A 14905-nucleotide genomic window follows, 5' to 3' on the forward strand; every position below is an offset into this window, starting at 1 on the left:
GCTTTTATTCTAGGTTTCTCCCACTCCAGTGAGGCAGACAAAACACAAAAATAAGGATGTTTATTAAACTGATTTCTAGCCCACAGCTAGGGCTCATATTCAGCTCTATGAGCCACCGTCTGACCTCATCCCCATTCAATGTGAATGACATTAGAGAGGCCGGGCCACAGGTAGATCCCATTGATCCCACAGTAAGGGGTCCCTCCCACGGCCACTATAGATAGCTACACTGCTGGGGATAAAGAGGGAAAGCACTGGATTAATACGTTCCTCTACACCCTGCCTGGACCCTCTCATTTCCCCCCCACCTTCCAAGACCATGGGCCAAAGGTGCCTAGTACCATCTTGTGGGGTATCAAGGGAAGCCCCTTTATTAGACCCCAGAGCTATGGGAAAGGGATGCCCTTCCCTTCTTAGCCATCCCAGGCCTCGAGGCCACTGAGGTAGAAGGGGGAGGGGCCAGGCCACTCTAATCCCCCTTGTGGGCCCTGCTCTGGGCTTGCCCCTTAGGGAAGAAGGGGGCTTTTGCTGGTACGGGAGGCTGATACATCAGCCCGGACTGGAATGCTGCAGTTCTTCCCGAAGCCACGAGGGCACTGGCTGTCCAAGCCGGCTCAGCAGCTTCGACAGCTCCAAATTATGGTTCCGGAAAAAATCCATAAGGAAAAGGCGGGACTAACAGGAGAAAAATGAAGTCAGAAATGGTAAGGAGTGGACAAAATCAGATCTTACAGGTGGAAAGGGATACCCTGTCCCTGGCTTTGCTTACCTCAGTGTCCATATCTGGGTACTTCCGGCCTTTGCTCTTGCCTAGACAACGAGTCTTGCCACCTTCAAGTCCCTGGCACCAGAATCCCTTATCTTCATCAAACCTGCTCAACAAGAAGAGGCCATTAGGTGACAGAAAAGAAATCCAAGCCTCATAAATGTACACTACCTCTCCCAGCCCAGAGGGACACATGTCTCTCCTTGCAAGACAGGGTAAATCCATGTCTCTTCCAATCAGACACGGTCAACCTGCTTCCCCATTTCCCCCCGAGTCATCCTCCCCTGGGTCATGCTCTCCCACCTGAGGGTCCGTGTGTAGTTCAGAAAGGGTGTGATACCCAGGAACTTCTGGATGCTCTCCATTGAGGCAGCTGGGTTGGTACGCAGTTCTTGCCCATCCACAATCAGCAACTAAAGGGACAGGGATGTGGTTCCCTCTGTATTCCTTAGAAGCCTCTGGGCTGAAGGGAAAAGGAGGGGAAGGGGACCCCCATGTGGGCTACTGGGGAACTGTACCTGTCCAGAGGGGTAATATGTCAGCCAGCGTTGCAGATGGGTGGAATAGTAGCCAGGGACAAGACAACGGTCCTGTAGGGAGCGAAGTGCCAGAGGGGCATGGGAGGAGGCTGAAATCACCTGGTAGAAGGTATAGTTCAGAGCAACTGGGTCTCCATGTGCTCGCTGATGCTGAAGGACAAGGAACAGGAAGGCAAGGAATTGGTGATTTGACAGCATTGTTCTGCCCTTCCTCTTAGTCTAGTGAACAGACAGCATAGGCACCCCTCCCCAAGGCACTAGCTTAGTTTCCCTACCCTCATTCCTTTCTGTCTCTCTAGCAGTCACCACCTCTCTTAAGTTCTGATGTGTGCCTAGCTTCAGGCTCACCTGGTACCAGGAGTAGGCCCTGTCAGCAGGGTTGGTGAGCACAGTGATGATCTTGGCTCGCGGCAGGAGGGCAGCCCCCCGACGTGGTACAACCTCTGAGTCAAAGTAGGTGGCACTTTTTTCAAACAGGAAATCAGTGCTGGCATTAGAAGGGACAGGGAAGAAATCCATGTACCTAGGAAGTAGTAGAGAGGAGAGGCAGAGAATTTGCAGAGTGAAGGGGCCGGACATCTGTGCTGGGAGAAGCTGGAATGGGGTATTTTAGCGGAAGGGAGTGTCCTGAGAAGCATTCCAGGTCTCACCAGTCAATGCCCTTGTGGTAATTAGGGCCGCTGAAAAACTGAATCTCCTCAAAGGTGCTGGGGCTCGGGAAACTGCTAGTCACAGCTGGGTGCAGGCTCAGGAAGAAGTGAATAGCTGTGGTCCCTAAATGAGAGAGAAAGTCCAGGCCATTGTGGGAGAGAATCCACCTCAACAACATCAGCTTGAAAGAGGTGAGAAAATAATCACTCTGGGTGGTAAAATACCATTTGGCCAAACTAGAGCGAGAAAAGGAAAGCCTGAGAGAGGCCCAGGGAAGGGTTAAAATGGTAGTTCTCAGCCTTGATTGTGCATCAGAATCACTTGTGGGTCTTTCAAAAAAACTCAACAGATGATTCTGATGTATAACCAGGTTAAGAATCACTCAAGGGACTGGATTAATGAGGGGTGGGTATGAGAAGGGAGTTCCTTGGCCAAAGAATTCTTTGGGTTTAAGGCAAGGCAACAGAAGTTGCCTAAGGATGATTCACCTGTCTTCTGGGGTCCCACAATGAGGAACTTGGGGAGCCGATCACAGGTTTTCTCCTTGGACCAGATATCTTTGTGCCTCTTGTCATCACAGGGATTCTGAAGGTGAGGCCAAGAATCAGATAATCTTTTCCTCAACGGCCACCCCCATCACATCTCTAGGTCAGCCTGAGCTCCACCTATACCTGCCAAAGGGGGCTTCGCTCTTGAGGGAAGAGGTCAAAGTACTTCCGTGCGAGAGGGACAGGAGGAAGGGTCTGTAGGCGCAGCCGTGTCCAGCACTGGAGAAAGCGCACCAGGCTCTCAAAGGTGTACAGGCCCAGCCGATCATTTCCATAATTAGACAGATGAGTCATAAAGATGCTGATCTGAAAGGGGGTGCCTGCATGTCAGATTTGGAGAGCCTACCCCACTTCAGAAGTGGGCTTGGTGAGCAAAAGTCTCAGTATGCAAACACTTTGGCTGTCCAATCTTCTAGCCCTTCCTCTCGGCACCTTACCGGATTAAGCAGCACTGTCAGGAAGAGTTCTCCACCTCGGATGCTCCGGTCTAGTTCGCGAGAGCCTCCGGGATACTCATTATAGAAGATCGTGTGAGTGAAGAGTCCACACGTCTGCCGTGGCAGCACCTGAAGGGAAAAGAACAAACAGGGACAGATGAGATTTGAAAGGTAGAATGAGAAGTAGATTAAGGACAAAAGACCTGAGGCATTAGGATTCCCTGGGTTTGTAGAGGACTCAGTCTGAAGTTACAGCAACAAAGCTCTTACTATGTGCATTATGACTTTTCATCTCTCTACCCCTTATTATATGGATGAACTTGGACAATGCAGGTTGGAGGCTGTCCAAATGTGGGAGTTTGATTCAAGTCCGTATTGGGAGTCCCTCACCATAATGCCATTGTGAATGAAGCCACGGCGGTAGCGGGCAGGGCGGAGATGGGGATACTCCTCAGTGCTGGTCACCTGGATGCCCCACACGGATTTCCAGGCCTCATAGAGCTGTGTGTGGATGGGATACACGCCGGAGTGGTGGGGGGCCACAGCGTACCCCAGATCCGTGGGAATCCCATGCTCCTGGGAATGGCAGAGACTCTCACCAGGACCTGGTGAGGTTTGGGGAGTAGAGGGTAAAGAGGGTGGGGATGCCTCCACAGAAAGTAAAAGGGAAAGGGTGGGGAAAGGGTACCCCATTAGGGTAAGGTTGAGAAGGAAGCATCATCTTTGGGAGAAAGTATGGGGAAGAGATCCAAGGGTCTCACCAGAGCAAACTGTTTGTTGAGCCTCATCTGGTCAGCCAGCACGGAGCGATTGTGGAACAGGTGTGGCTGCATGTGGCTCCACATGTGGGGGAACCACCAGAACTCTTGACGGTGCTTCAGCAGCATGTCGTCCCCTGCATCCTCCTCCTCTGTCCCTATGACCACACACTGACCACTGACCACAGCCGGTCAGCCCCTGTGCCCTCCTTTGTTCTGTAACAACACTGACCACTTTCCATCCTTGGGACAACATTGCTGACCTCTGCCCACCTAAGACTGTCTATTTTCCCGATTGCCAACCTGCCCTCCAGCCGCCCATGCTAACCTAAATTCATACCCACTGCTAGCTCCTCATAGCATTCTGACCCCAAACCTTGCCCCTTTTCTCCAACCTGTCTGCCCAGGAGGATGGACAGTGAAGAGACAGATCAAACTAAGACTGATACACTGAAGGAGCAGGGGAATAAGCTCACCCGTATGATAGAACTTGCCCGAGAAGCCCAAGTTGAAGGTGAAGTTGGGGACTAAGGTCCTGAGTTTGTTCTGGGTGGTCAACAGAGCCTGGGAAGAGTAGCAGGGACATGAGAAATCAGGAGACTAAGAAGGAGAAAAATGAGAAGTAGCATTCTTCTTGCCTAGAAAGGGTAGGGAGCGTACCTATGACAAGCTCAGAATCAAGGAAGGGAGTCTGATAGGACAGAGCTTGAAACAGCTTCTAAGGAAAGAAATGAGTCAGGAAAAAGAAAGACTGACCTCAACATCAGCCACCTTCATGCGGGTTCCTTCCTTGCCCACAAAGATGTCATCGATGTCTACCAAGATGTAACGGTCAAGGTCCAAGCAGAGGCGCTTGCCAGTGAGGTACGCAACAGCATCGACAAAAACGAGTTTGTGAAGCCAGAAGGAGAGGCCATGGCCAAAGAGCACCCGCTGGATGCCATCGTGAAGCCCCAAGTCCTGTACCACAGTGGGAAGCCGGGCCCGGCGAGGCAAGGGTCCTGGCACCGGGGGCTCAGCTGGTCGAAGGCTGGCAAGAAGCACTGGTTCATATGTGCTATGATTGGATTGGAAGATGGTCCAGTCATCACCGGGCAGTGGACCCGGCTCCAGGCGGCTGGGGCGTGTGAGATGCAGTAGTGGGGCAGAAGGATTCACTTGGTAGTCCTGGAGCCCCAAGTTTGAATGTAGAAAAAGGGGAAAGCCCTTGAGCTGGGCACTCAGTAAGCTATGCTCATGGGCTCGGAAAAAGCCAATGATGCCCACACCATACTCCACACAGTACCGGTCTAGCAGTTCCCGACTCCAGGCATCCAGGTTGACATACTTGAGCAGGTTCTCATAGATGACCAAGACATACCGGCCACGGGTATGATCAGTCAGTGTGGGCATGTCCCCTCGGCCAGGTGCCAGCTCAGTGCTATAACGAAAACGGCTAGACTCCAAGATGGCCACAATCTCCTGCCCCAGCTGTGAGTATGCGCTCTCCACAAACACAAGGACCACGGGTTCAGTTCGTGCTGTCTCTGGCGGCCTGGGGGGCCGGGGTGGGACTGGCGGCCGTACAGGGCCAGGACCAGCTGCCCCACCACTACTGCAGTCTCCCAAGGGCAGGGGCAATGGTTCCTTGGCCTTGGGGCTGGTGGATACGTAGTAAGCCAAGAAGCCCATGGAGCCCAGACTGAAAGCGATCAGCAGCAGTATGAGGCGGTGCAGTTCCAGCTGCCGAGCTGGGCGTACCACCTTCCACAGCTTGAGCATGGCGGGGGAGGTGAGGCAGGGATGGGGACCACCTTAGGGGATGGGAGGTAGGAGTTCTATAGGCTGAGGCTCTCTTGGGAGGGTAGAAGGATATGAAAAGAGGGGAAAGGGATTCCTGCAGGGTCAGTTCCCTGAAAAGGTGGAAACAAGTCCCCTTAGTATAGGATAGGGGAGGTAGAAGGGGCAACAGGGGGCAACTGGACAGAGTCCATTGGTCTCAGGTCACCATGGCCCACTGGCCCATGGCTTCAGGATGCAAATCTAGCCAGGCTCCACCTTTGGTCCCGGCTGAGCTCCTCACATCAGAGGTCAGCAAAGTTCACAATCTCTGCCCTCACTATCTGTAAGACAGAAATCAATGGGTTACTTCTCTCCTTGAAACTGTGTCATTAATCCATTCCCCTCTTCACCCCATTTCTCTTACCTCCTGCTCACAGGATGGTTTGTTCTCCAAAAAAAAAAGCTCCTGTAGAAGAACAACATAATCTGAGTCTCATACTTTAGCTTCACAGCCTGTTCCCTTTCTTAGAATACGGTCTAAATTCTCCCCCCTGAGCTAAGCTCAGAATTGAAGCAGTATATCCAAGGTCTGGAAGGGAACAAATTTCCCATCGACAAGAGGCCAAACAGCCCAGGAGGCTGAAAATGAACCTGCTCTGAAAGGAGTTCCCAACCCGTGACAGAGCAGTTGGTCAGCCAGCAGGAGCTCTGTTCATCCCGTGAAGAAGGGACGGAAAGCCCCAGAAGTCCCGTGCTCCAACAAAATATCAGATAAGAGGAAACTCATGTGTCTGTTAATGTTCCTCATCTATCAAACCCAACACCACAGGCTAACGGCACTAACGAACTTGCAGTCAGGTGGGGAAATTCAAGAGGGAAGAGAAATGGTGCTAGCTAATCATTCTATCACCTTCCAAATCCAGAACCTGGGGATTCTCTTTTCCATTGCTTGTGAAAAATTACCCATCCCTCCCCTTTATTTCACTTGTGCCAGTGTCAAGAGGGGTGATAACAATGTAGCCCCAGAGCAGGCCACATCACTGGCACCTAAGAAAAGCTAGAGAGCTGAGTCCAGAGTTTGTCTCCCTATCCACTCCAGTTCTCTTTCCTAACTTAGCCTAGGTGGTACTACACCCTCACCCCTGAACAGCTCAGAAGGGTCCTGAGCTAGCCTGGAGAGACATGAGGGATTGAGTCCTGTTACAAAAACAGAGCGAACTGAATGGGGCTGCATGACAGAGAGCAACAGGAGCTTAAGTAGTATACAATCAATTATAGAGAAGGAGTAAGAACAGTCGGATCAGAAAATAGTTTTAAGGAGACCTAATTCCGGAGACTTTTTTCCTTAAGTAGATAGACTACTTCTAGAAGCTTTACCGTCACTCTCCCCACCTTAGTCACTCGAAGTAAGGCCAGTGGCTGGAGATCTCTCTCTACCACACATCCCACACACACACATACACGTCTCCGGGTGATTAAGCAGAGATGGGGTCCTTCAGAACTGAGAGAGACAACTTAAGAACAGTTCTGCTTTGGCCTGGGTAAAACTAATCGGCGTGAAAAGAGAGCTGGGAAAGGATCAAAATGGTGATGGGAAGGGACGAATCCTAAGAATCAGAGGAAACTTTTTGGGGCAAACACAGTAGTGAGAAGAAGTCACTGTGGGGAAGCAGATACTGGAGGTGTATCACCCACGAGGTTAAGAATAAGTTAACATTTACTGAGGGCTTACACTTTGCCAGACATTCTTCTAAGAACTTTCCATATATCTAATGCTCACACCGGCCCTAAGAGGTAACTAATATTCCCATTTTACATATGACTAATTTGAGGTCCAGAGAACTTAGCAACTTGCCCAGGATCACACAGCTCAGTCAGTGGAGGAAATGGGATTCAACGTCAGGCCTGTCAGGCTCCAGCCCTGGTCTTAACCACTGCATTTTACCTTCGAACCTAGAAGCAGCAGCAATATTCAGGAAAGGGGTGATGAGGGAGTACTGGGGTGGGATGATAAATGCTGAAGCGGGACCGCGGCGGGGAGGGGGCTAAAGGTGCGGGCGCAGCAGGAGGAGAGCAACAGAGGGGGGTGCTGGGGAAGGCGGGGGTGTGGGCCCCGCGCTGGGAGACCAGCACTGCAGATGCCGCGGGAGGAGGGGGACAGAGCAGCGACACGGGCGTGGGGGGCTGGCACACGGGGGTCGCGGATGGAGGGCCCTGCTGGTGGGAACATGGGCTTACAGGTGGGTATGGAGAGAGTCGGGCGTGAAGCATTAAAGGGGATGGGGCAAGGGGCGCGTGGAGGAATCTGCGGGGACATCGGGGCGGGCGTCGGGCTGGGGGGAGCCCCGAGGGGAGGAGGAGCCCCGTGCGGAGGGGACGAGCCGAGGGGAATGAGGCCACTGCCAGGGCGGCCCGCGGAAGGGACGGGGGAGGGGAGCGCAGGCCGCCCCGAGGGGCGGCCGGGGACGCCCCTGCGGGAGGTTTCCGTGGCCACACTGAGGGAAGTCTGTGAGGGGAGAACTGCGGGGACCGTGGCTGGGGGCCACACTCTGAGAGGGGGTCTCCTCGAGGGCGGCTCACCCGGCGGACTGGGCGGCGTCCCCGCTGTCCCCGGGCTCCGCCACGTCCCGGGGATGCCCGGCTTCCCTGCTCTCGGGGCCTCGGGCTGCGTCGCGGCGGCTCCGCCATCTCCGAGCGAACGCTCTGCCGCAGCCGGGCCCAACCACCGCTCCCAGCGGGGGGGAGGCGGCGCGCAGCCACTCGCGGCCCCACTTCGGGTCCCCCCCGCCTCCGGGCCGGGCCGCCGCGCTGCCGAGGTGCCGGGCCGCCGAACGGTGTTCCGCAGCTCTCGGCCGAGCCGCAGCCTCATAGACGGCGGGCTCCGAGCGCCCCGGCAGAGGCGCCCCCCTCCTTCCCGCGCAGTGGCACGGTCCGGCTAGCGTCGGCGCCGAGGGTCCCGGAGCCGGGGCGGGCCGAGGGTGTGGGCTCTTCCACTCGGCCCGGCGGAGGGGGAGCCGGACCGGCCCACTGAGGGGCGGGAGAGCTGTCCTGGACGCGGGCGGGGCCCGGGGGCGGGGCGAGACTCAGAGCTCACCCGCTAAGGGCCCGAGTTCTTCCCCCTGCTCCAAACTCGCCTCAGCAGACCGGGAGACTAATTGGAGGCTGATCAGTTTATGAGGAAGTCTTATTCTAAAATGAGCCCAAAAGGGGTGGGAGAAGGTACATCTCTCCACCTGAAGCCTTGAAACCCAGGCTGTTAAATCTAAGCCTCCGGCCATAAGCCTCCAACAGCAGTAACACAATGGAGTGTTTAAAGGTTATTTTATTAAATATCTTCAAGGTTTCATTGTAACAAAGCTATGAAGGGTCTACCAACATTCAGAACAAACACTATTTTTAAATTATTTCTATGTCATCATGCAAAAATTCTGCATCAAATGCCTTCTCATTTCCTGTTTAAAAGGTAATTTTTTTTTTAATAGTCTATTGTCTATAGATGCTGACATTAGCCCCAGAAGAGGATTAAGAATGCTAAGAAGTGGGGCTGGAGCAGCCATATGAAGCTATGGGTCTTAATGAACTCTAAGACCATTTGTCTTCAAGCCAGCAAAACCAAACCCTGTGGTGAAGGTGTCTGCGTGCTGGTACTGCAGGCTGCAGGGCAGGAAAGGGTTAGGGCCCAGGGGCTGGGGCATGCAGGAGGTGCTCAGAGGAGCCTGGCTAAATCCAAGCACCGGCACCTGTGAGTCTGCTCTCTTCTCACCTGGCTCCAAGGTAAACCTGTAGCTTTGCCTCTTCTCCCAGGTCCTGTGACTCCTTAAGGCAGTCCAGGGAGCTGGGGCCTACCCATCTATCCCCCAGTAGTGCAGACATTTGTGCAGACAGGTCTGCACAGTTGTTTTGGGGGAAACCAAGGCCATGACCAATTGCTCCTCCATTATCTTCTCTGCTATCTGCTTAGAGTATAAATTTTTCCCTCCTGGAATGGAACTCCTTGAGCACAGAGAGGGACAATGAATGTAGGAGCCTTGGCTCTGGACATCTCTTTTGGGTACATGCAGGTGAGAGACAGGGTGATGCCCATGCAGATTGTCCAGCAGTTAAGTCTATACTTCAGTTGGTCAGTAAAGAGGTCTCTTTGTAGAGGATACCTCTTCTTGCCCGAGTAGTCAGGTCAATCTCAAAGACAGGAAAAGAGATGGGCGTGCAGCAAGGGAAGAGTAAGGGAGGCAGCCCCGAGGGCAGCCTGAATGCATAGAAACAACCATCACTCAATCCCACTGCCTCACTCTTCCCATCCCACAGGGGCACTTGGCAGAGGGCCCAGGTCCAGATGAGGGTCAGCACAGGAACCACCAGCATGAAAAGGCAAGACAAAGATGATCCAAATCAGCACGGAAACAGAACTGCCAAAGGCAGCAGGGGGAGCCAAGACCAAGGCCCGGCTCTCTCCTTGCTAAGTTATAAGAAAACAAACACGAAGCAAAGCGGCAACCCCTCCCACTTCCCAGCTGCAAGGATTGGGCCTCAATAGCAGGGCCCACGTGCATTGTGCATCCTATAGAAATGGATGAGTCAGTGAGTGCATGTCAGACTAACACGAGGTTTCTCATCAGCTTTGTAGCGGACACACTTCTGCAGCACCAATTCTCTTCCCGTCTATACTAAATGGTACAGTACAGCAATGTCCGGGCCCTGCTTCTCAGTCCTGAGCCCACTGTTTCTCAGCTGCCTCCACGGCAGGCTGGGAGCTCCGCGTTCTCTCCCAAGTAGGTCTGTTGGCCATGATGTTCTTCATCAGCCTCATTCTAGGCGTGTATACAAATTCTGAAGACGTCCATTCCTAGACCTGGGGCAGGTAGGCCACCTCAGGGGCTGTAATCACATCACAGCCCCCAAAGTTCTGTCAGAGTTCTTGCCTGGTCCCCTGAGTCCATGGAGGCCAGAGGCTAAGCTCACCTCTTCAGGGCTGGTAGGTGAGCCCACTGCTTGTGCCAGGATGGGCATCACACAAACTCCTGCCTTCTTGCTAGCCCAAGGGCTATTGGTGGTTTTGAAACGCATCACGGTATGGATCCCATTTTTTTTTTTAAACGATCTTCTTTTCTTAAATGTAAGAAACACCTCGGTACAGCAGAGACAGACACGAAGGGCGGGCGGGAGGGCTGCATGCAGGGGCGTGCATTGGCTGCTGCCGCTTTGTAATTTAATTGTTTTAAACCTCAAACGAACAGGACTGCCGCTGTCACTCAGGCCCTCCAGAGCCACTGGCTGCGAAGGTTTGACCTCCGGCTGGGATCTCCTTATGCCCCTGTCAAACAGAACAGACGTGGTAACAGAACAGAGGACAATATCCACATAGAGGAGTTCCAGAGACTTAAACACACTACATACGTGGTCAAGTCTGCCTGAGAGGGTGGAGGATGGGGGAGAAGCTAGTATTTAAACATAACACTGCCTCACATTTGCTTACTAAGTGCTTTACTTACAAGTATATTATTTAATCCCCACCACAACAAAGGAGGTAGGCACCGCTCCTTTTTTTTTTTTTTTTTTTTTGGCTGCACTGCAGCCATGTGGAATCTTAGTTCCCTAACCAGGGATCAAACTCGAGCCCTCTGCAGTGGAAGGGCAGAGTCTTAACCACTGGACCGCCAGGGAAGTCCCTCCTTCTTCCTTATTGACAGCTGAGGAAAATAAGGCTTAGGGAGGGGAAGTAACCTGTCCAAGGTCACCCAATTTGGAGTCAAGGAGCCAGACCCAAGTCTGTCTGACTTCAGAGCATGATTTATTACAACCACCACACTGTCCAGCCTTCACTACTCTTCTGGGATGGCCCATGTATCCTCCCCCAATGCCACCTCTCAACCTCTTCTTCCTCCTCTGACCCCACTTGTCCCAGCCGCTCCCCAACCCCCCACCAGGTGCACCTGTGGCTGAGCTCACTGCAGCGGTGCGGCAGGGGCCCCTGAACAGTGATAGTGGACATTGAGCCACTTGCCATCCCGGCGGTGCCAGACCCGGGTCTCCTCTGACTGGCTGGTGCGAGGCCGGCCCTGCCCATCGATGTACTGGGTAAGGCGGATGTAGGCGATGCAAGCCGCGTCCTCTCCAATCACGTGGACGTGCGGGTTCAGGATGGTGGTGTGGATGGGCTTGCTGTTCTTGGACAGGACTGTAGGGGGCAGGGAAGGGTGGGGTAGGTAGGAGGGTGTCAGGCCTGGGGACTGGCATTTTCCTCCCAGCCTGCACTTCCCAAGTCTCACCCTCGCTCCAGTAACCATTCTGTGAGTCTCCAAGTCCCCATACACCTTCCAGAGGCTGGGAAACCCCATCAGATTAGTCTTGATTATTCAAAAGGAAGAGAAAGGTGTGGAACAATGAAAATAGCAGCTACTGTTTAAATCAGACATTGTGCTGGGGGGTTTTACACGCATGAGTCATATTCCTTGGTCAATATTATTTTCTTCTTTATAAGAGAAGGAAATAGGCTCAAGGAGGTTAAGTAATTTGTCCAAATCACACAACATTTGAACTCAGGACTATCTTAACAAAAGCCTATGATGATCTTTCTACCCTAATAGGTGGGTTTAGATTTCATAAGGGTTGGCTTGTCCCTAATTAGGGCTATAGAGCAAAATCAAGAACTTAAAATATTCAAAATTGATTTCTGATTTTAAAAAGATCCAAAGTTAAAAAAAAAAAAAAAGTCACCAAAGCACCAAGCTCAGGATATTCCCAGGGTTCTCAGGTCCTCTGGGGGAAAACCAAAAGAAGATGGGTTGCCATTATCAGCAAACACTATGGACTGTGTTGCTTTTATTGAGATTCATATTTTACTTCAATTCAAATATTAGGGGCTACATGAGACCTTTTGGAGAGCTTCTATAAATTCTGGAATTGCTTCTGGCTGACAGAATTACCTAGATAACCTAGGGTTTATAACTGCAGCTAAGACATGGAGAGGATGGCAGTTAGTAGAGAAAATAGTGAGAAAATAAAATCCAGGGCAGGATCCTTTCCCAGGATAAAGTGGGAAAGATGAGAAAAAAATAAGAAGGGGGACGGTCTTAGTGGAAAGAAAGATGGGAGGAGGAGATGAATCAGCTTCTTATCCTCTGGGACTTCCAGGAACTGTCCAGAGCATATACCCTGCCCCCCTGGCTCCCAGCCAGGACTCCTGTCTCCCTCGCGGCTAGGAGGACCCTAGCCACAACTTCCGATCTCACAGTCACCAACAGCGCCCTGTTACTTGCTTGCACATTCTTATCCTGGTTTTAATTTCCTCTATTCTGAAACCTGCAGACACAGAGCTGAGATCATTTCAACCTAACCTCGCATGGTTTCCAATCGTCTTGGAACAAGGCAAGGCTTAAAGAAATACAGTGGCCTTGATTATGGCAACTGGCATTGGCACTGCCACGAGGCAGCTGCAGAATGGAGGGGCAGGCGGGGCTGTGGAGACGGCCCTTTGAAGGTGCCAGTTGAAGACCATCCTCAGGGCCCAAGGGGGCAAGCACATAGACCAGGGTGCGGCAGGCAGGTCCAGTAAGGGAAAAGCGGGCAACTGGGAAGAGGAGAAGGTGAGTGGGGACAGAGGCAAGGGGGTGAGGGGCAGGCAGGAGTATCTCAGCAGCACGAACCCACTCACGATTCTCAAAGTAAAACTTATGGAAATCCATCCCTTCCACGAGGTTACCGAGGGCCTCAGGCTCAAAGGAAGTGAGGCCTGGATCACAAATCTTCCTGCAGGGGGGGAAAAAAAAGCAGCCCATCAGTCTTGTATGAGAATTACTCGTCTCTCTTCCCCATCAGTGGTGTCTGTCCCGCAGCAAGTTATCTGTGGGCTGGGCCTGACAAGACGGCTGAGATCTTAGAGCCCTGCCTGCCAAGCCACTTAGCTCTGCCCTTTCAGCCCACGGCCCAGACACCACAGGCGGGCTCAATCACTGATGTCTACCTGGAAGGGCTCCCAGGCTAGGGGCCTGGTGTTTAACTCAGACACTGTGTGCAAGGCCCAGCCTTCTCTTTACCCCTGGTCCCAGCTGCTTTTTGGGAGGAGGGAAGGCCTCGAGAGATGACTTGGGTCTCAAGGAAATAAGTCTCTACTCACGTGTAGGCCTCAAAGTCCCCATTGTTGATGGCCTCAATTAGTTGTTCTGTGATCTTAATGATCTCCTGTTTTCGCACTGTGGGGGGAAAAATATAGCAATTTACCCGTGTGAGACTGGGAATCTCCCAAGTGACGGAAAGCCCTCCCCAATCCTTCAGAGAATCCCCTGTGATCTCTCTGACAAAGACATCCCTGTCTTCTCTGTCTTTAAGGCCCTTTGCAGGAAGATGAGCCCACCTTTCTCTCCATTCCCCCTCTGTTGTCCATAGAGCTAACGACCCCCCCCCAAAGCCCGCCTTACGATCCTCTGGCCTTTGCCTCCCTCTCCATCAACAACCAGGATGCAGAAAACACTCTTGTCTTTAGCAGCTGAGGAGCCTGACACATTGTGAATATTCTGCCCTCAGTCTGTGTATCTGATCCCTAGCAGGTTTAGCCTCTCAAAGAACCATCTCCCGATAGGGCTGTTTCCACCACCCACTTGCTTCTCTCACCTGAAGGGGCTCAGTCAGGTCTCAGTTACCACCTCCCCACCCCCAGCCCTCACTTAGTGGTCCAGAACTTAGCCCTGGGCGACAGCCAGCCTGAGAGCAGAATCTAGCCAGGGATGAGGTCTCCAAAGGATGAACAGAGCCCTGGGATGGATGCTTAATTCTCTTCACCCTGCTCATCTCCTCCACAGGGCTTTTCTGGGATAAAGGATCTTGGAACTACAAACACTCTTTTTTAAATGGAGCCTCTCACCAGTGAGACAGTTCCGTTTACCCTGGACAAGCCTTGGAAAGGCTCTAAATCTCATACCAGCTCTCAAGCCAGGACGTGTCCCTCAGGAAAACCAAGACAAGCTTCAGACTGACAGGCAGGCAGAGTTGGTGCCCTCAGAGCGCCCCCAACCCCAATCCCAAGCCAAGGGACTGCTGGTAACATCCTGCTCTCCTAGGCAGCTCACTTACAGGGAGCGCCACTATTAGCAGAGGGTACCGCCACCGCCAGGGTAAGGGAGGCCTCGTACTGAGCTCGGGCTAACCCTGACTGGAGCCCCAGGCTGGCCCAGGCCACAAGCCTTTCCTCACAGGAGCGAGAGGCTGCAAGACAAATGTGAGCATTAGGACAGCACAGCTAAGGGGCACCACTGGGAGAAGGCAGAGCAGCCAATGGTACAGCCAGGAGGGGGGCTCTACAGCCACCAGCACCACCATGGGGGCAGCTCTAGGTGAATAAACAGGAGGTGAGGGGAACCACAGAGCTCTATCCACTTTCTAAAGGCAAGCAGGTAGGCACACGTACACACACACACACACACACACACACACACACACACACACACACACA

General features: G+C 52.8%; 2 protein-coding genes across 15 annotated transcripts in view; both read right to left on the reverse strand.

The window, feature by feature from the left end:
- Positions 1-41: 41 nt before the first annotated feature.
- On the reverse strand, positions 42-8216 carry NDST2 (N-deacetylase and N-sulfotransferase 2). 4 transcript variants are annotated; one of them, XM_029245293.1, is made up of 16 exons: positions 8041-8142; positions 7406-7413; positions 5885-5926; positions 4456-5801; positions 4176-4263; positions 3703-3857; positions 3332-3517; positions 2942-3070; positions 2628-2810; positions 2445-2541; positions 1956-2079; positions 1654-1828; positions 1285-1455; positions 1070-1179; positions 770-872; positions 42-675 (listed from the first exon to the last, which is right to left on the reverse strand). In XM_029245293.1, exons 4-16 carry the CDS (start codon positions 5458-5460, stop codon positions 550-552), a joined length of 2652 nt encoding a protein of 883 aa, XP_029101126.1. In that variant the 5' UTR covers positions 5461-5801; positions 5885-5926; positions 7406-7413; positions 8041-8142; the 3' UTR covers positions 42-549. The 4 variants fall into 4 exon arrangements, with proteins under 4 accessions (XP_029101126.1, XP_029101124.1, XP_029101125.1 ...); XM_029245291.1 differs by having other exon boundaries at positions 5885-7413; positions 8041-8216; XM_029245292.1 differs by lacking the exon at positions 7406-7413 and having other exon boundaries at positions 8041-8175.
- Positions 8217-8764: 548 nt separating this feature from the next.
- The window catches only part of CAMK2G (calcium/calmodulin dependent protein kinase II gamma), a 54298-nt gene continuing 48157 nt past the window's right edge, over positions 8765-14905 (reverse strand). For 5 of the 11 annotated variants that reach the window (XM_029244834.1, XM_029244835.1, XM_029244833.1 and 2 more), the window contains 4 exons: positions 13574-13649; positions 13112-13206; positions 11391-11635; positions 8765-10771 (listed from right to left, as the gene is read on the reverse strand). In XM_029244834.1, coding sequence (XP_029100667.1) covers positions 11403-11635; positions 13112-13206; positions 13574-13649 — 404 coding nt within the window. In that variant the 3' untranslated portion in view covers positions 8765-10771; positions 11391-11402. Of the gene's footprint in view, positions 10772-11390; positions 11636-13111; positions 13207-13573; positions 13650-14905 lie in introns of those variants that run through there. The other 6 variants (XM_029244840.1, XM_029244836.1, XM_029244839.1 and 3 more) reach the window with 4 other exon arrangements.

This window comes from Monodon monoceros, unplaced genomic scaffold, assembly GCF_005190385.1.
Source record: "Monodon monoceros isolate NGI ecotype Baffin Bay Population unplaced genomic scaffold, NGI_Narwhal_1 Super_Scaffold_4, whole genome shotgun sequence".
NCBI lineage: Eukaryota > Metazoa > Chordata > Mammalia > Artiodactyla > Monodontidae > Monodon > Monodon monoceros.

Bases quoted from the DNA above. Each gene is read 5' to 3' on its own strand.
- NDST2 (XM_029245291.1), bottom strand. From the start codon at position 5,460: ATGCTCAAGCTGTGGAAGGTGGTACGCCCAGCTCGGCAGCTGGAACTG. The intron at 3,858-4,175 runs GTGAGCTTATTC...GTGTGGTCATAG, and splicing joins GGGCAAGTTCTATCATACGG to GGACAGAGGAGGAGGATGCA. The intron at 1,456-1,653 runs GTGAGCCTGAAG...CTTGTCCTTCAG, and splicing joins GGGCCTACTCCTGGTACCAG to CATCAGCGAGCACATGGAGA.